Genomic DNA, 19,156 nt, shown 5'->3' with positions numbered 1-19,156 from the left:
TGATTACATTTTTGAATATTTGCAATTATATGTCTGATTGTTCATTTTACACTGGAAACTCCATTAAAACAAACATTTCCAGTTCATCTGTGTGAATTTCTGAGGATTTCATTTAGCTACATAACAGCCCTTTATCCAAATGTTATTAACACAAAAACAAGTAAATTCAGACGATTATTAAGCAGCAAACCTTAGACCACAAACAGAGATAATGTACAAGTTAAAATATAATCAGACGTAGAAAATCTAACTACCATATTTCAAGTTGTAATCATTTAAAACAGGATAAACCAATTCATAAAGGCACCACAGGATTTCTGCTTTCTATCCTAAAAAAATATATAAAACTTCAGATATTTTACGAGGAGATACATGGAAAAACCTCACATAACCTTGTATTAAGGTAGAAATACGGCGGCCACCGTAAGAAAGGCTTACAGGATTCAATTATGCTGCATAACTGATCAGTAGATTATTGCGAGGGAACGCAAAAGAAAAAAAATTCTCCATGTCCCCTGGAGGGCTCCGTACAAGAACAGCAGCAGCTGGAAATATAATAAATGTTGCAATTTTGGTCCCACATTGAACCGAATCTACCTTCATATTAGGTGGTCAAACACACAAAGGGACTAATTTAGGCAGTTTATTAGTAGAAAAGGGTTGACTTGCGAGTTAGTTACTTGTTTGTGTTGGTTTATCACAAAAACAGGTGAAAATGTTCAAGGAAATAAAAATCTTTGTATATTTTTAACCTTTTTTTCCTTATCTTTAAGCGTGAACTTTAAAAAAGGTCTAAATCCAAGCCAAAGATTTCTGTTTTAGCCCCTTTTATTAAAATAATTTCCATGTAAATTTAAGTCATATGGAGGTGCCTGTTTGGAAAACCAGCTCATTTTCATTCTTCATTAAAATAGACCTTATTTGTTTATTTACATACATAATTAGTGCTACATTTCTACAACTGTGTCTTAAGGCCATTGTTGGTAGAAAAGTCAAAAATTTGTTAGGAAAAAAATTCAGAAATTTTGAGATTAATCTAAGAATTTTTAGAAAAGCTTTTTGACTTTTAAAACTCAAACATTTCCCAGTTTTCATTTCTAGAAAATTTTGAGATTAAGATAAGATCTTTTTAATATAAAGATTACTTTTCTGAGATCAATCTCAAAATTTAATTTTCAACTTTTCAAACTCAGAAATTTTCTGGATTTTTTTGCCTGAAATTTACTCCTCCTCTTTTCTATGTACAATGGCCCTAATACTCTGTCACACATTTTAACATTAAACCAGAGAGGTAGATTTTCTTTTCCAGAAAAAGTTCTCCATAGTTTCCAGATTGGGCCGATCAGTCCAGAACCAGCTGAGGGTTTTCCGCGGTGAGGCTGCGGTACATTCTGGCTGAAATATCCGGTCCAACTCTTCTTTCTTTCCCTTCTGTTTTCACCGAGAGCCCAGCCAGCATGCCCTTCTTCTCCGCCTCAGAACCAGAGTTCTGGTAAGCCTTCGGGCGACACATGCAAGAGAAAATCGTTACGACCCTCCGGACCTCCGGGGTTTTGCTTCCAGCGGCGGTTTATTACCTGCAACAGGATCCGCGGAGACGGGAAGGCCTCGGCCACAGCGGCGGCCACCGCCGCGCTCACCCTGTTCAGCTGCTGGATCTGCCGGACCCAGACGTCCCTCAGACCCGAACCGTCCCGCCCAACCCGGGCCCCGCCGGCCCACGAACCGACCACGCAGAACGGCAGCTCGGTCCGCTCTGTCAGGAGTCTGTGGGGGGTCAGAGGTCAGTTAGCAACTGAAGCTAACAAAAAAAAAACCTGAATTCGAGAAAAGATTTTTAACTTAAATAAATAAAAACGATGATTAACGGGGTAAAACTATAACTAACCGGAACTATGTCCCGCGTTTATAAAATTAACTAAAACGTACTGAAATTGTAATATTCGTTTTTGAAATAATGTTTTTAGCCTTTCAAGCTACACTTGAAACGTAAACGGGCAGTTTACGACATCGGTCGGTAAATTACGACACTCCTTGCAGCTGTTACCATAGACACGCTGGTCCGTATTCATTACCCAATCGATGTAATACAATACTTTGAACTTTTTGAATTCTGAACCTAAAAATTAACTAAAGTATAAAAACATTAAAACTACCACTCTAATGAAAACTGAACAATATTTAACTAATAATTGATAAACTAGCAAAAACACTTAAAACAAATGAATTTAACTGAATTAGACAAACAAAAAGTCAGATCGAAATAAAATGAAGTATAATGAAAATCCCAAAACTATTATAACCCTGCAGTAAGATGATAATTTGTTATGGTAAAAATGAAGACGCACTTAAAGGGGCGTTTTGACAAAGCCTTGGTGACGGCGCACACATGGTTGGTGATGTCCTGCCAGCTCTCCAGGAAAACCACAGAGATGTTTTTATAGAGCTGAAGGTAAACAAGAACCTAGAAAGTACGGAAGAGGATTAGTGCCAAAACAAAAAATTTGTAATATTCTGAAATTTTTTCTCAGAATTGTAATTCTGTGTCAATTTATGTCAAAATCCAAATAAATAACCAAAAAATCTTAGGTGTATGTCAGTTATGTGGTTATTATGTGAAAATAATCATATGACTGTTTCCTCCTTCTTATAGGATTTGTAAACTTGTACTTTATCCTCACAGAAAGCTTGTCCCAAATTTATTTGGTTAATTTGAGTTTTATGCCATTTTCCTGATGGCATATGAACAATTAAAAAAATTCTGATTCTGAGATTTATGCCAAAATTCTGAAAAAAAAAAAAAAATCACAATTCTAAGATAAATTCTAAATTCTGAGAAAAAGCCAGAAATTCTGAGTTTACTGTCAGTTTTCTGAGAAAGAAAACTGGAATTCTGAGAAAAAAAGTCAGATTTTTCCCCCCAGTATAAGGAATGGGATTGGTCCCAATCCAATCCCAGTCCTCAAACAGCAAACAAACCTCCTCCACATCCTGATCCTTCATCCCCAGTTTAGTCCGCAGCATCTGTTCTGGAAAATATTCCTTCATCCTGTTGGGGGAAAAAAGGAAAACTGATCTAACAAGGAAATAAGTTAAAAATTACAATGGTGTATTAGGGCCACTGCAAATTGAAAAAACCTTTGATTGAGTAAATTTCCCCCAAAACACTTAGAAATTTTTAGATTAATCTCATGAATTTCCTGGGAATAAACTGACCAGTGATCCGACTCAAAGTCCGTCACCAACATGGTGACCACCTTATTCCAGTTGAGACACTCCAAGAGGGGACTGAGGACCGTCCCCGTCTCCTCCCCATCGCTGTCCACCATCTACAGTCCAGAGAGGGAACAGCATGGCATCAAATGCGTCTCCATTTGGACGTTTTTACAACTTTTAGGAGCTTGATTACTTCTTTAACGGAGATCACAACGTCCACAAAGTCAGCAAGAGTCAAGACCAGAACCATCTGCTCCTCCTCCTCCAAACGGGCCTGACCGTCTTCTACCTGCTGGGAAGCGCACAACTTTGTCAATGATGTGGAATTAAATAAGAAACGCAATTAAAATCACATGTGAATAAGTTTGTTCACGCAACAAGTCATTAAAAAACATCAGCCTCCAACTACTTCCTGCTGAGTTCTTCATAGTTTTCACCTGTAGCAACATTTGATTGTTGATCATTTGACTCGTGTGATGCAAAAAAACTGTTTCCTTTACAGTTTTTTTAAATAAACCAATTTTGATACGACCAAATAAAAACCGCCTCTTCCTAGTGCAAAAACCTTTTATTGAAAAACGTGCTTTTTCCAAATTTGCATGTTTTCATTAAGTAAATCTATTTTTGGAATTCCAACTTTTAGGTCAATGGAAACCCAGATGTGGACCTGCATGGACTTTCTGTGTGAGGCGGGAGCGTCCTACCTGAGGCAGATCTCTGGTCCAGGTGATGCTGCGAGACAAACGCTGGCTCTCAACAGTGAACCTCCACTCCAACATGGCCAGGGTGTCCAGCAAAATGTCTGAGCCGTCATGTTGGAGAAGGGCTGCGGAGGTCAAAATGAGATTTTACACAATATTTACAACTGAGTTTATTGCAGAAAACCACAGGTTAAACTTTAACATTCACAGAGCAGAGAGAAGAGGAGGAGGAGCTGCGCCAAGAAGGCGGGGCTAGGCCCACCCAGGCGTTTTGCACATCTGAATGGTTTCCATGGAGATTAAATGACTCTCAAACATGCATGAAAGAATCAAGGCAATTCTCCAGGTATGTTTTTGATGATAATAATATTAAAACATGATGTAAAGCACAACATAGTTGATTTCACAGCATACTGCCTCTTTAGAGTCTTAAACTTAAATGACAAACAATTTTAAATCTTCTAATTTATCTGCTGAAACCCAGTGGTGAGCACACTTCCGCTAATAGAGGAACTAATTTTTTTGTTTAGCGCTTTAGCATTTTTGTTTTGCTAACTTTGAGAACGTTTAGAGCATTTAACTTCCCCTAAATACATTTTTCAGAATAAATTTCAAACGGCAATTTACTTGGCTGTTTTGTAAACCTCCACTAAAATAAAGTACAACATCTTTGTTAAAGACTCAATTAATTAAGTAGTTAGTTGTTTATATTTACGCTCTCACTTTGAAGTCTGTTTATACAACAGATGTTTATCATTTCTTGATCCGAAATGATAAACGTGGATCCTCAATATATTTATGTAAATCACTGAAATAAATAAACTTGTCAGTGATATTTACTGAGGCAACCTGATGAATTAAACGCACTTTAATAGACCCTGATGCAGTGTTGTATAGTAACGAAGTAAAAATACTTCACTACTTTACTTAAGTATATTTTGGAGTACTTCATACTTTCCTGGAGTATGAAAATTTTTGATGACTTTCACTTTTACTTCACTATATTTCCGAACTTAATTGCGTACTTTTACTCCGATACATTTTCAATGTGTGGTTTAGTTACTCGTTACAAAAAAGCGAGAGAGAGAAACGCAAGTGTTTTGACCCACCTACTGATTAGCAAGTAGCAAGCAGGCTACCGAACAAAGTCCGTAGCCTGCTTGCCTGGGCTTGTTCATCACCACCAATAGGATACTTCTTCTTCTTCTTCTTTTCTATTATGGCGGATCACAAGCAACTTTAAGGTGCATACCGCCACCTACTGTACATGAGTGTGTAGAAGCATTACTTCATATCTATTAAATTCTACTTTTTAATTTTGTATTCTTAAGATAAATAAACAATGCTTTCCTTAATTTGTGAATATCTGTTATGTTTCCTTCATTTCCTAATATACCTTTAAGATTCCATTCATGCCCCATATTTCTAACTATTCTCTTTAATTCTTCCCTTTCGAGTTCATTTGACTTACAGTTCATCAATATGTGTTCTACATTTTCTTTCTCTCCACATCTCTCACATTTATCATTATTTTTCCTCCCTATTTTATAAAGCATGTCATTTAAGTAGGTATGACCTACTCTTAATCTACTAATTATTATTTCTTCTCTTCTGTTGCGTTCATTAATGCTTCGAATTCAAACTGACTTTTGTACTTCAAATAATCTTCTTCCTTTCTTATCTTCATTCCACATTTTTTGGCATTTCTTGATTTCTTTACTTTTAATTAGGATACACCTGTTTCGCTTCTCCCATTAAACACAAAGCAAGTCTCGCAATCAGTAGCAGTCACATGGAAATTCTATCTTACAAAAACTCCCCGTTCAACTTGAAGAAACACATCGAGGTAACTTCTTATGAAATGGTTATAATCCTCCTGTTTCAGTAACTATAGCTTGGTCACTAGGCACTACTGTGAAATCTTGACCATAAATGAACTTTGTTTGGCATTGTTTCAGTTCCACACGTGGTGTATTTAGCTTAGGCCTAATGTTGACTGTAGCAGGCTACCTAGACTCCTCTGTTCAAGGGGGGGCAGAAGCCATAGCAATAGCAATTTAGACTAAATTTAACGAATATAGGAAAGGCATGCAAGTTCAAAACCAGGTTTACAGATGCCAATAAGCTGCATTTCCCTCCCAATTCTTTTTTTCTTTTGCATAATGACCAGTTGTGTGCACCACCTACTGACTGTAGCATTGACTGGTTCACTGATTTGTGAAGTAGAGTAATCGTAACAGCTCTTTCTCTTCATGTTGGCCGCATTTTCTGTACTATTTATTTTTCTCATTTTCAGCACTGACCTTACTTGAAGGGAAAACTTAAGGCTTACAAAAACTTTGTATTTTCTGTCCTGGAGGGTATACTAAGAAGCTGGTTCAGTTGTAAAGCAGGTTAAGTTAACCTTGTGCTATAGGTAAAGCACCTAATTTTCTTAACTAAATGATGCCTGCAGGTATATCTATTAGCAGGTTTAATTTTGCCTGCACTTGGTTGGGTACATTATTTTAAGTGTATTTGACAAGTTTACCAAAATATAAAAAATGTCATTCAAACTGCATTTGCTTTGTTTTACTTTTTACTTGTACTTTTCATTACATTACTTGAGTACATCCATTTTTACAGTAATTTCCATACTTAAGTACAAGAAGTTTCAAATACTTTAAGACTTTTACTCAAGTAACATTTCAGTCAGTGACTTCGACTTTTACCAAAGTCATATTTTGGAGAGGTACTTGTACTTTTACTTGACTCTGAGATTTCAGTACTTTATACAACACTGCCCTGATGGATGGAATCAGAAAGTCTTTTTTTTTTTTTTAAGTTGCGTTCTGATCCACACTCCATACCAGTAGGTGGCGGTAATGCACACCATTAAGTTGCTTGCCAACCGCCATTAAAAACAAAAAGAAGAAGAAGAAGAAGAAGAAGAAGAATCAGAAAGTCCGACAGCACCTAAACGCGTCACTCCGTACCTGGTTCTATACAGACGGTCAGGCTCTTGATGCAGTTCTCTGGCCGGAGGCTGTTAAGGGTCTCCGCCGCGTCTCTCCTCCGCTGCTGCTCCCGCTTCCTGTCCTCCTTCTCCCGGGCTCTAGCGGCTCTCTGCCGCTCCCTCTCCTCCTTCCGCTCCTTGGCTTTCAGCCTGGTCGCCTCAATCTCCTCCCTGCTGCGGCGTTTGCGTGCCGGACCCGGGGTGCCGCCGCATGCCTCCGGAGCAGATAGAGCGACTCTGGAGTCACTTTTAGCCGGTGAAGACGGCAGATTTGTGGGTTTTTCCTCGAAGCTGAGAGCCTCCGGTTCTCCTCTGCTGTCTGCTGTTTCTTTTTGACAGATTTCATCGGGGTTTAGTTCTGATTTCAGGTCGTGATCGCTGTCCTCTGATTCAGAAATCTCCCATGTTATGGCTCTGCGCAGGACAGACATTTCATTATTAAAGCAGAATCTGCCTTTGTTAACGTCTTTGTTTGTGTAGCCGCTACGGAGTCAACCGAGGGACAAACCATCTAAAATGCGATACAACATTTTCTTCTTTTTTATTGCGGTTGGCCAGAACGTTTAGTGGAGTGGGGATCGGGATACTAAATATATATTACACAGATTTGAAAACTAAATATAGATTATTTTATTTTTTCATTTATTCATCAATTAATGCGTACAGAACAAACATTACAGACTAACAAACAAATGTATAGATCTAGAAAATAACAAATAACTGATTAGACAAAAGAACGAACAACAACAACAAAAAATAAATTAAACAAACAAAAAAAGAGGTACATATTAAAATGGATATACTTAACAATAAGAGAAACCCAACAACATAAAAAACTGTTATTGTTTAACATATTTGGGTTAGGATCCTGTTTTTACTTTCTAAAGAAACCCAGCTGGAGTGTGGATTAGAAATGTTTTCTTAGAAAGGCCAGGAGGACTCAGCAGCTGCTGTCACCAGGTGGACCACAAAACAGATTACACACCTGTTGTTCCGTGGATTAGAACTGAGAACAGCGACCTAATCTGAGGGGATGTTCAAAAAACACTGAGTTTAAGAGTTACTCATATTTACTAGGCAGGATAATTAAAATCAGCAAAGTTTGTGAAGACAAACAAGGATGTAGCATATAAACATATAGAAATATATTTTAAAAAGAAAAAGTAATAATAAAATTTATTTTGCAAAAGATAAAGACAAGGTTGAATCAGTGCAGGTTTATTGATCTTGGCACTGACTTAAGTTTTCATCTAGTTTTTTAAAGCTTGTTTTTCTGCTAATTATAATGATTTTCCACTTACAGCTAATAAAAACATTTCAGGTTAGAATTTCATGTTCTGATCAGATTAACACTAAGTTTTTTACATAAAAACCCAAATAATTAAGGAATATGTAGAAAATATGCTTAACATTAGAATTATCTGTGGTGCTATGGACCCGTTTCTTCTTCAAACACCTTGTGACCCTGGCTGGAGTCCATGATATTTCATCTACACTGGATAAAATAGCTGAAGTTAAAAAACAACAAATTAAAATTAAGTTAAAAGTCAGTGTGAGATTTTGGTACAGCAATAAAAAACATGTAATCACATTTATTTTACACCTTTACCAAATATAATAGAAACTGCATGTAAATACATAAATATTCATATGTATCACGTTGTTACCAATTACATGTAGTTTTTAAATTTCGGCTGATTAAATTCATGTAAATTTATATTCCAGTTTATTATAAATATGCCATTTCTTTTGGTTTTGGTGCAGCTTTCATTTATAGCTCACATCTTGTAGAGAAATTGTAGAATTTGAATGACAGCTGTAATAAAGATCTTCATCATAATGAAAAGCTTCATCATTTTAATTAGAGCGCTGTTCTAGTCAATCAAGTTGTTCAGGAATAAAAACGGCTAATTAAAATAAAAGTATAATAAATTAGTTTTAAAGAAAAAGGAAAATAGCACAATAGATGGCGATAATACATATTAACGTTCAATGTCACCCGCCAATAAAAACCACGAAGAAGAAAATGTGGTTCGTTTACGTCATTGCAGAATTCCAAATAGCTGGATGCGTCGTCGGGAATGCTACCGGTTCCATCCACATGGTGTGTAGCTCTGCGGTTTGCGACCGTCTCACACTAAAGTTGAGTTTGCCGACGTTAAACGTCTGCCGCAGCTGCAGACCGTAAACAAAGGATGTGAAGCATTTTTCTGTTTTATAGCAAACTTATTTCCTCTCAGTATGGCTCAACCGGCGGAGAAAGGTGAGTTATGTTGATTGTTTCTCTAAAATTATTCCTCATGTAGCATTTTAAGCTAAACCCCAGTTACTCGCAGCCTACAGGATCCAATACTTCCCTAAAAAACGGGTCAGTAAATGAGCCGCTCAGCATTTTAGACTTTAAAAACTTATGTGACTCAAGTCGGAAGTTGCCCAACAGGGCTTTAGTAAAAGTGTACTTTTCTATCATGTGTTCTTTTTATTACAGCTGTCTGTAATAAAGACAGCTGCAATTCACTCCAGGGAGCAGCTGGAGTGAATTGCCTCAGTCCAATTAAATAAAACTCGGTTAGTGCTAAAAATGTCTCATGAACATTTAAAAAAAAAAAAGATACGTTTATAAGTTTGAACAATGAATGCTGTTGGAAATTTGTCTTTTTTTTTTGTTTTAAAGAACTGAGATTTCTATTTCTTTGTTTTAAAACAAAAACTTAACCACTTTGGTGTCATTTCTTTGTGGTAATATTTATATTTAAAAACATTAGTTGATTCATATGGAGGACCAAAACTGACATAATTAAGAATAAATAAAGTAATAATTGCAGAGGTGATTAAATAAAGAAGCCTCTTAATCCTATGCTTTCTTATTTGCTAAGAATTTATTTATTTCTGTGTTTATTATGTCAGTTTTGGTCCTCCATAGATTCCTGAAGTTTACCTGAAGCGTCCACATTGGGTCACCCAAACCTGATTAAAGCTGCTGCATTTAAACTTGGTTAACTTCAGCAATTCTTCTAAAAATTAAGGTTGAGCTAGATCCCGTTTTTACTGAGAAAAGATTAAATATTATTTCATATTTCTACAATCGAGCCCAAAATACTAAGCAAACTGGATGCCTTTTATTTAACAAGGAAATGTGCAAAAACCAATTTGAGGTTTTGGATATGATCTGTTCTTACCAAAATCTGTGATTGCTTTATTTGTTTTGTTAAATTTCTTCATGGTTAGTTTATTGTTAAGTACGTAAAAACAAAAACAGCAAAAACTTTGGTAATTTTAGTTCTTAAAAATGATATTTTTTGGCCCACATGTACTTTTGAGTTTACGATTTTGGCTCAGCTGACAAAAACTTTGGACTCCCCTCAATAACAGATCTTTATTTAAGAAAAACCTTTCAACAGATCTTTCTGTTTTTGCGTCTCTAAGCTCATTTTATTCCTTTTTGGGTTGCAAAGGTTGCTGATGCTTGTGAAAGACCATCAAAAACTCATTTTCATCATGAAATCCCAACAGAATACTGTGAAGTCTTGTAGTAAGTTAATTTGATGGTATTTTGGTTTTTCCAGCTTATTATCGCTTCCTGGTTCTCTTCTTTAACTGCCTCCTGACTTTTGGTTCCTACTTCTGCTTCGACATCCCCAGCGTCCTGCAGGACCAGTTCCAGGGGGTAAAATCAGTCGAATGATTCCTCATTATCAACCTGCTGGATTCATGTTTGACTCAGATCTGAGTAAAAACTTTGTCCCTGGTTTGTCTCGTGTTTCAGAACCTCACATGTCCCAATGCAACCGCGATCAACAGGACTGTGGACTGTGTGGAGGGTCTGGGGATGAGTCCGCAGCAGTACAACCTCCTCTATGCCATATATGCTTGGACGTAAGCAGATTTGCACGTTGACTCATTTTGCGATAAGATATTTTCTTTCTTTTTTTCCCCGTCGGTGAGCGTTTCTCTGTCTGACCACCAGGAACGCTGTGGTGGTGATTCTGGCCGGATTCCTGATCGACAAATTAGGAAATCGATGTGAGTCTGCGTGAGTTTAAAATCCGTGTTACACAGTGCTGCAACTAACGATTATTTTACAAATTGATTATTCTGATAACTAATCGGTAATTTTTGACGATTAATCGATTATCCTGACAATTAGTCTGATGATTAGTTGATTAATCTATTCTGCAGATTATGCTGACAGTTGTTTATTCTGCCATTTAATAGATTATACCGATGATTAATCAATCATTCTGATGATTAATCAATTATTCTGATTATTAATCAATTATTTATATAATTAGTTTGATGGATAATTGAGTATTTTTACCGATTAATCGATTATTCTCATGATTAATTGATTTTTCTGATGATTAATCAATTAATCTATTCAGTAGATTTTGCTGACAATTAATGGTTTATTCTGTCGTTTAGTATATTTTTCAGATGATTAATCAATTATTCTGATGATTAATCGATTACTCAGATGAAAAATTGGCACATTCTGCTTAATTTTTACTCAATCACTGAAACCTTTTTCTACAATTTCAGAAATACATCAAAAGATGCGAATAAACAAGTAATCTAATTTCTTTTTAAAATGAGCAAAATAAACATTTTATTTCCTAAAATGCATTTCTTTAGTCATTTGTAACAAATGATGCAGCTAAAAAAACTTGAGCACGTGAAAAGCTCAGACATTCCTGCTCGACTAAACATCAGGACAGTGTAGAATGAACTTGTTGACATATTTCTAGTTCTGAAGAGCAAAAGGTTCTCAGTGCTGCAGGTTTTCTGCAGAATTTGAATCAGGTGAAGCTAAAACTTCACTGGAGTTTTTTCCAGTAGACATTTATAGATAAAGGGTTTTTTTGTGTCTTAAACATAACATATAAATACTTTTCTACAGTTTTAGCTTAGTTACTGCTCTGACTGCTCTTATTTCAGAAAATGGCATTTTCTGACTCCAGTAAACGAATAATTGATTACTAAATCAGTTGATGATTATTTCAAGAATTGATTAATCACGGTTAGTGCGATTAATCGTTTCAGTCCTAGTCTATAAGTCAGAAAGGTGACTGTGTGTGCCGTTGTGTTGCAGTCGGGGTGTTTCTCTTCTCCTTTCTGTGTGTTTTGGGCTCGTCGCTGTTCGCTCTGGGCTCCCACTTCAGAGGAACTCCCTACCTGCTTCCGCTCATGCTCACGGGACGTTTACTATTCGGTTCCGGCAATGGATCTTTGACCAGTAAGAAGCAATCTGGTCCAGTTTATTATCCCATGTATGAGAGAGAGAGGCATTGCTGCAGCCTTGTTTGGTTTTCCCAGTTGTGCAGAACCGCATCACGGCCTTCTGGTTCAAAGGGAAGGAGCTGGCTCTGGCCTTCGGGGTGACGCTCGCCTTTTCCCGTCTCGGTTCCGTCCTCAACTTCTTCTTCACGGAGAAGTTTGAAGACAAATACGGCATGCAGTGGACGCTGTGGGGTGGTACGTTGACCAGGAAGTGAAGCGCCGCCTGTGAAGAAGAGTTTCTGCCTCCAGATGACGGTATTTTTCTGTTTTCCAGGCGCTCTGCTGTGCGTGCTCGGCTTCGTTGCTGCGGTCGTCGTGAGCGCTCTGGACAAGATCGGCATGAGACAGCTGGGCCTTGACGGAGCCATCGCAGAGGATTCCCGCAAAGTGGTCAGACCCGCTCGTTCATGTCCAACAGTCAGAAGTTTACATACAGTCACCATCAACACTATCGTCATATCCACAATTTTCTCTAAAACCCAGATTATACAGGCTCAAATGTTTACATAGATGCTCCTTTGGTTCCTTTGTCCTAAATATTCTAGACTGTTTATAAAATGTTTACTCTTGTGAATAAGAGAAAATATTCAAATAAATCCAACCATTCAGCCGTTTTCTATCATTATCTCTCCATCCCAATAAAGAAAACGTCGGGAACGTTTTGGATGGATGTAAACTTCTCTCCGGAACCGTTTTCAGACAGAACTCTGCGCCCCGTCTGGACCCAAGTTACCCGAGTTTTTCTGTTTTTTAGAGGGTTCAGGATGCGAAGCTGCTGTCTCTCCGATACTGGCTGCTGGTCCTCACCATCATGTTCTTCTACAACGGCATTTTCCCCTTCATCGCTGATGCCAGGTAGAGCTAATACACACCAATGCAACTAACGATTATTTTACTGAATATTCTGGCAATTAATCAATTATTCTGACAATAAGTTATTTTGACGACTAATTGATTATTCCCACGATTAATCAGATTAAAAAATTTGCAAATTCTGCAGATTTTTTAAAGACGAGTACATTAAAGATGAGAAACATTTTGTTGCCTTAATTACAATGACAGATTTTCTTTAGTGAAGGTTTGATCATTTATAGTAAAGGATGAATCTGCAGCTAAAACAAATACTAACAATAATTCTAATCTCAGTTCTTTCTGCTTGATCAATACAATGAAAGGCTGATTTGTTATTAGTTTTTCAATTAACAGATTAATAATTGGATAACAAATGATGCTTAATAGTTTTTTACAGAATTTGAACAAGATAAAGCAAAAACTGAGACAAACTTCTTTTTTTGCCTTAAATGCAAAATGTTTCTGCTTTTTGTAGTTTTAGTTTAATTACAGCTCTGAGAATGTTTTTCAGAAATATTAGCACTTTTTTAAAAAAGTGCTAATATTTTCAGACAATTAATATGTTTAATCACATTATTCATGATTAATCGATTATTGAAATAATCTTCAACTAATTTAGTGTGTTGTTCTTTCAGTATTTATCTATTTTTAGTCTGTACTCAACAGTTAATTTTTAATCAAGTACTAAATTAGTTAACAATTGCTTCAATAATCGATTAATCACGATTAATCCGATTAATCGTTTCAGCCCTATACGCAGCATACTTCTGGGACACCGTTTTATGTTAGAATCATTAATAAAACTGCAGTTGTTTGGTTTAACAAAGCTTTAATGCATTTTCCCGTTGTTTCCTGTGCAGTAAGTTCATCCAGGATAAATACAGCGACTACAGCCAGAAAGAGGCTGCGTACGTAGCGGGCGCCGTGTACGACAGCTCGCTGGTGCTCTCAGCCAGCGTGGGAATCCTCATCGTAAGCCACCGCCGCTCTGGATTCAATCTGGCCAGAAATCACTTTGATTGGTTCTAACTTTGTGATTTAGGATTATGTGGGTCTTCGGGGAGTTTTTGCGCTGGCCTGCGCCGTTTTCACGCTGCCCGTCTTCGGACTGCTGGCTTTCACCTTCGTCCCTCCTCTGGTCTCCACCATCTGGCTGGGAGTCACTTACTCCTTCGCTGCCGTGAGTTTCAGACGGTTTTAATCAACTGTGAATTATCTAACACATCTGTTACAAGGGAAACGTCTTAGGCTGTTTAATTTTTTATTTAATTTCAGACGATGGCTTTAAATCGTCATTGCTCACTTGTGTAAATTTGAGTGCTAGCATCCAGCGCCTTCAGCCGAAAAAGTTTGGATTATATGTGATAAACCAGCAGAAAGTTCTGCATAATTACTAACTGCAGTTCCAGGAACACTTCTGCTAATCCGCTAGGTTTCGGGTTAGCGTGGTTAGCATTTAGCGGTTAGCAAAACTAATGTTTATGATTAGTGTTTCAGGGTTAGCACAGCTAACTTTTTGTTGCCAGTTAGCTACTTTTTAAAAGGAACAAAACATATAAAGTCTCATAACATATTTTATGACAAAAAATCTGAAAAGTGTGGCATGCATTTGCTGTTGTTACACCTGCGAGTCTTTTGTGGTGTGTCTCTGCTAGCTTGAGCTGGATGAAGCCGCGTCCGGCGACATGAACGCTCAGAATGAAAACTGTCGGATTCGTTTCCGATTTAGTCCCACGTGTGAAAGTGTGTGAAAACATGGGGTTGGTTTGGCTGCCTTTTGAAGGCAGAATTAGTAAAGAATGCAAATGCATGCCACACTTTTCAGATTTTTATTAGCAAAATCCTTATAACACAATTTATCATCCTAGCAAAAATAAATCAAGGTTTATTAAATGTTCTTTTGACCATTGATGCCTGAAGTCCTAAAACTTTTTCTCTGCCCGTATCTTTGGCGCGTTCCTGGTTTTCCTCTCCGGGTTTTGCTCCAGGCCAGCATGTGGCCGTCCATTCCCCTCGTGGTGCCGCAGCCCACGCTGGGAACAGCCATGGGCCTGGCCACCTCCATACAGATGGTCGGCATCGGCGTGTCCAACCTGATCGTTGGGCAGATTTTGGGCACCAAATCCAGGTAAAAAAAACAATTCTATGGAAGAGGGACACTGCAAATAATAATAATAAAAATCTGACTTTAAAGAATTTTGAAAAATGTCTAAATTCTGAATAAAAGCAGAATTATCAGAATTCTGGAAAAAAAAGTGAGAATTTTAAGAAAAAAAATTTAATTCTGAGAAAAAAATCTAAGTTCTAAGATTAAAAGTTTTTGGAAAAAGTCAAAATTTTGGAAAAAAGTCAGAATTTAATTAAAAAAAAGGCAGAATTCTCAAAAAAATCTGAATCCCGAGAGAAAATTCTTTTCTTTTCTTTTTTTTGCTAATCCTCTTCCTCTCCAGCTGTGATTCTGCTTGCAGCAGTACAGTAGTGTTTTACAGATTTCCTGTCTCCTGTAGTGAAGCTAAAATCCCGCTGTGGCGCTGGCAGAGGATGATGATCTTCATGCTGGCCAACACCGTCTGCTGCATCGTCGCCTCCGTTCTGCTCAACATCGTCGACCGCAGTCAGGTCAGACATCGCCGCCGTCCAGCTGACGCACTCTGCTTCACGCGCTAACGGCGTTTTGTCCCGACGTCCCTGCAGGGCGGGACGCTGAACAAGACGACCAAAAGGTCGCGGCCGGCGGAGGGAGACGCCGAGCGAGAGCCGCTCACCCGGACGCAGGAAGAGGAGGAGCAAAACCAGACCAATTCCATCAACTCATGAGGTTTTCTGATGTTTTATGTCTCAAAATGACAAACAAGCTGCTCTGCCGCAACTCAATTAAACACAACTAGCATCTTTCTCCAGTCTGACTTTTTGAGGGCGTATTTGAGCCGCTGTAGAAAGAAAACATGGAGTAGATTTCTGCCCAAAAATCTGAAAACAAGATCATCTGAGTTTGAAAAGTCTTGAAAAAATTCAGGAATTTTGTTTAAAAAATCTTGGAAAGTTTGGAGTTTTTAATGTCGAAAATATTCTAGTAAACAAACTCGGAAATTTTAAGATTAATCTCAGAAATTTTGTAGAAAAAAACCTAGAAATTTCTGAGTCTGTAAAGTTGAAAATTTGATTGAAAAAACTTATATTTAGAACTTATAATCTTATAAAATTTCTTGAAAAACTGGAACATTTCTGACTTCAAAAAGTCATAAATTTGCCAGAAAACTTTTTTAACTTGTTTTAATTCTTGACAATAAACCTTATTTAAAGACAATATTGCTCTTTTTACCACAGCAATATTGAGACTTTCTGACTTGATTTTTTTGTTGTCCTGTCTGGATTTAAAGGGATACAAGAGAAAATCTTTAAAACTACATTTTCAGTAAAAAGTTGCTTTATTCCATTTTTTTCAGACTTTAATGAAGTCTGAAATGTTTGTCACATTTATCACCAAGTTTAAATGTTTAACCCAAACTCTTCCTGCAGGCCAGATTTAAGCAGTTATTTCTTATTTTTTAAACAAATAGCTGAAAATTGATTCCCATTTACAGTTTTGTTTTTAAGGCTCAGTTCTCAACGTCGCCACTAGATGGCGCTGTTTCATTAAATGTAATCTTGTATCGTTTGTATTTTGCCATTGATTGCAAATCCAGACTCTTTTTATCAATGTTAGACAGAAATGATGAAACTCATTAAAAATCAGATCAAATTCAAAAATATTTCATTAATCCCAGAGGGAAATTAAATATTTTAACTCGTATTTTAAAAGGTTCTTCAAAGAGCTGCAGATGCTGTAGAGGTCTGTACTCCAGTGGCTGTGATGAAGCCTCTGACTGAAGACCTCATAGATCTGTCCCTCGTATCATAGATCTGTCCCTCGTATCCGGTTCCACCCACTCGGTGTTCCCTCTGACGCGTCTCGACTCTTTTTTCGTCAGCAGTTCTGCTCACCTAATTTCAGGATTTGTTTCCGAACGTTTCATCCTAAAGCTGTCGGCTACTTTTCATGTCTGACTGAAGATTTTACCACAAAATGTTTCTTTTTCTTAAACATATCCTACAGGTGAGTCTGATTCTGTTTGTTTCTGTTCTATTTTCTTTTTTTTTAATTTTATCTCACTAGAGATACAATAAATAGTATCTAACATTTTTTTTTTTTTTACAATCAATTGTATTTTTTCTCCCTGTGGTTCTTAGTTTAAAGGGAATCAGTGAATTTCCAGCTGAATTAAATAAATAAACGACTTATTTTATTGTTTTTTGCGTGATTTCTAACACTATTCATACTGTAGATGTTTTAATGCCTGAGCTGAAGGTTGAACATGTCATGAAATAATTGTTCTGATTTGTTGTTCTTCATAGTTTTTTCATTGTATTTTAATGTTTGGGTTTTTTTAGTCAACATTTTTTTTATTTTCTTCTGTGACATTGTGACTGTTTTTAGTGAGTCGAATTTGTAGCTTTTGTGTTTATTTTTCTTTAAACAAACTGAAACGTTTGTAATTTAGTTTTTTAAAAACTTCTCAGATGGAAATGAAACAAAACAAAAGTTTTCAGATTCAGAATCAGTAAAAATCACACTTACATTCAAAATGATGAACGATTAAGACGCAGATTCACAAATATTTTTGAAAATATGTTTCTTCGGGCGTGCTGTGGTGGCGTAGGGGACAGCGCGACCTGGCTGTCGCGGGTTCGATTCCTGGACCCGGTGACATTTGCCGCATGTCTTCCCCCTTTCCTGTCAGCCTACTTTCAGAAAATAAGGGACACTAGAGCCACAAAAAGACCCACTGGTGGGGTACAAAAACAATAAATATAAATTAATAAAAATATGTTTCTTCTGCCTGAATTTGCTGCTTTTTATGGTTTATTTGTTTTAAATACTAAAATTTGTACATAACATTAAATTGTGTCAGTCTGATTCATAATTTAGTACAAATTAAATCAGATTGAACAGCCTTTAGTAGAAAAGATTTTTCACTCTTAACTCATTTTGTTTTTACTTTTATTTAAGTATATTGAAATGTTACTAAAACTAATTAGTTATTTCAAACATTTACAATTCAAATACCATGATATCTATTTAGATAACCGTTTGAAACAGAGGCAGGCAAAAGAAAAAATGTATTGTTACTTTTTTTATTTGTCTTACTTTACACATTATTCTTTATATTAAAAAATAGAAAAACTAAATAAATAAATAATATAAAGAGAAGAAGTTCTTTTCACAAAGGTCTGCCCGCCTCCCCTTTGTAAAACATTTTTATTCAGAAATAAAAAATCATCTGGTTTACACTCGCTAGTTGTCATGTTGTGTTCATCCAGACCACCAGGGGGAGCTCTTCGCTCATTTTCATTTCAGTCAGCGTTTTCATTACGTCATTTCACAGACATCAAGCTGTCACCTCTTCTAATCATTCAAACTCCTTAAAATACCAAACTGTCCAGATAAATATAGGGACTAAGGATCGCTTCTTTTAGCTGTTTCTCCATCTGCAGATTAATTAACCGGTAATTAATTAGATTAATTAATCGGTAATTAATCTGCAGCTCAAAAAAATCTAACTAACACACAGAAGCACATTCTGGTGTAAGATGGTAGAATTTATGGTGTTTTTATGGTAAGACCACTGCAAAAACACAAAACTTTACCAAATACTTTTAGTCTCATTTGAGTTCAAATATTTTAGTAGCTTGTTTTAAGTACATTTGCCTTTAATATTGATGGAAAAAGTTCTAGTTTCACTGTATTATTTCAACTGTCAACATGGAAACAATGTCTTGTTTTAAGTGAAATAAAACACTTGAACTAGAACTAGAACGGGGTTGCTAGGTAACGGCTGGGCTTGGTTGGGGTTGCTAGGTAACGGCGTCAGTGGAACTAGAACTTTCTCATCAATATTACGAAATTATTGACTTAAAACAAGCTGCTATATCCTGATGAAAAGTTATCAGTAAGTTAGTTTTGTCTTATTTCAAATGTTCTGAGATATTTACAATAAAAACTAGATGAAAATACTTGGTTGGATTTTGTGTTTTTTGAAGTGTATATGCTGTTCCTTTGGTAGAAAACACAAAA

At 36.7% G+C, this 19,156-nt stretch overlaps 2 protein-coding genes across 3 annotated transcripts; one reads left to right on the top strand and one right to left on the bottom strand.

Annotated features, from left to right (window-relative positions):
• Positions 1-629: 629 nt before the first annotated feature.
• eme2 (essential meiotic structure-specific endonuclease subunit 2) lies at positions 630-7,379 on the bottom strand. 2 transcript variants are annotated; one of them, XM_032574371.1, is made up of 8 exons: positions 6,893-7,379; positions 3,921-4,042; positions 3,410-3,508; positions 3,217-3,329; positions 2,980-3,049; positions 2,349-2,464; positions 1,578-1,767; positions 630-1,498 (listed from the first exon to the last, which is right to left on the bottom strand). In XM_032574371.1, exons 1-8 carry the CDS (start codon positions 7,341-7,343, stop codon positions 1,343-1,345), a joined length of 1,317 nt encoding a protein of 438 aa, XP_032430262.1. In that variant the 5' UTR covers positions 7,344-7,379; the 3' UTR covers positions 630-1,342. The 2 variants fall into 2 exon arrangements, with proteins under 2 accessions (XP_032430262.1, XP_032430263.1); XM_032574372.1 differs by having other exon boundaries at positions 3,410-3,505.
• Positions 7,380-8,108: 729 nt separating this feature from the next.
• On the top strand, positions 8,109-17,327 carry mfsd1l (major facilitator superfamily domain containing 1-like). Its single transcript, XM_032574370.1, has 13 exons — positions 8,109-9,175; positions 10,479-10,579; positions 10,679-10,788; positions 10,880-10,935; positions 12,002-12,145; positions 12,226-12,384; positions 12,464-12,579; positions 12,944-13,044; positions 13,902-14,013; positions 14,084-14,221; positions 15,030-15,169; positions 15,549-15,660; positions 15,736-17,327. The coding sequence occupies exons 1-13, from the start codon at positions 9,154-9,156 to the stop codon at positions 15,856-15,858; spliced, it is 1,434 nt and encodes a 477-aa protein (XP_032430261.1). The 5' UTR covers positions 8,109-9,153; the 3' UTR covers positions 15,859-17,327.
• Positions 17,328-19,156: the final 1,829 nt, after the last annotated feature.

The sequence above is a fragment of the Xiphophorus hellerii genome, chromosome 10 (genome assembly GCF_003331165.1).
Source record: "Xiphophorus hellerii strain 12219 chromosome 10, Xiphophorus_hellerii-4.1, whole genome shotgun sequence".
Lineage (NCBI taxonomy): Eukaryota > Metazoa > Chordata > Actinopteri > Cyprinodontiformes > Poeciliidae > Xiphophorus > Xiphophorus hellerii.
The sequence above is the reverse complement of the archived record's forward strand: the minus strand, read 5'-3'. Positions and strand labels throughout refer to the sequence as shown.

Coding starts and splice junctions, on each gene's coding strand:
- eme2 (XM_032574371.1), bottom strand. CDS start 7,343: ATGTCTGTCCTGCGCAGAGCCATAACATGGGAGATTTCTGAATCAGAG. Junction 4,043..6,892: donor GACCGTCTGTATAGAACCAG/GTACGGAGTGAC, acceptor TGACCTCCGCAG/CCCTTCTCCAACATGACGGC. Junction 1,768..2,348: donor TTGTCAAAACGCCCCTTTAA/GTGCGTCTTCAT, acceptor GACCCCCCACAG/ACTCCTGACAGAGCGGACCG.
- mfsd1l (XM_032574370.1), top strand. CDS start 9,154: ATGGCTCAACCGGCGGAGAAAG. Junction 12,580..12,943: donor CAGAGGATTCCCGCAAAGTG/GTCAGACCCGCT, acceptor TCTGTTTTTTAG/AGGGTTCAGGATGCGAAGCT. Junction 15,661..15,735: donor ACATCGTCGACCGCAGTCAG/GTCAGACATCGC, acceptor ACGTCCCTGCAG/GGCGGGACGCTGAACAAGAC.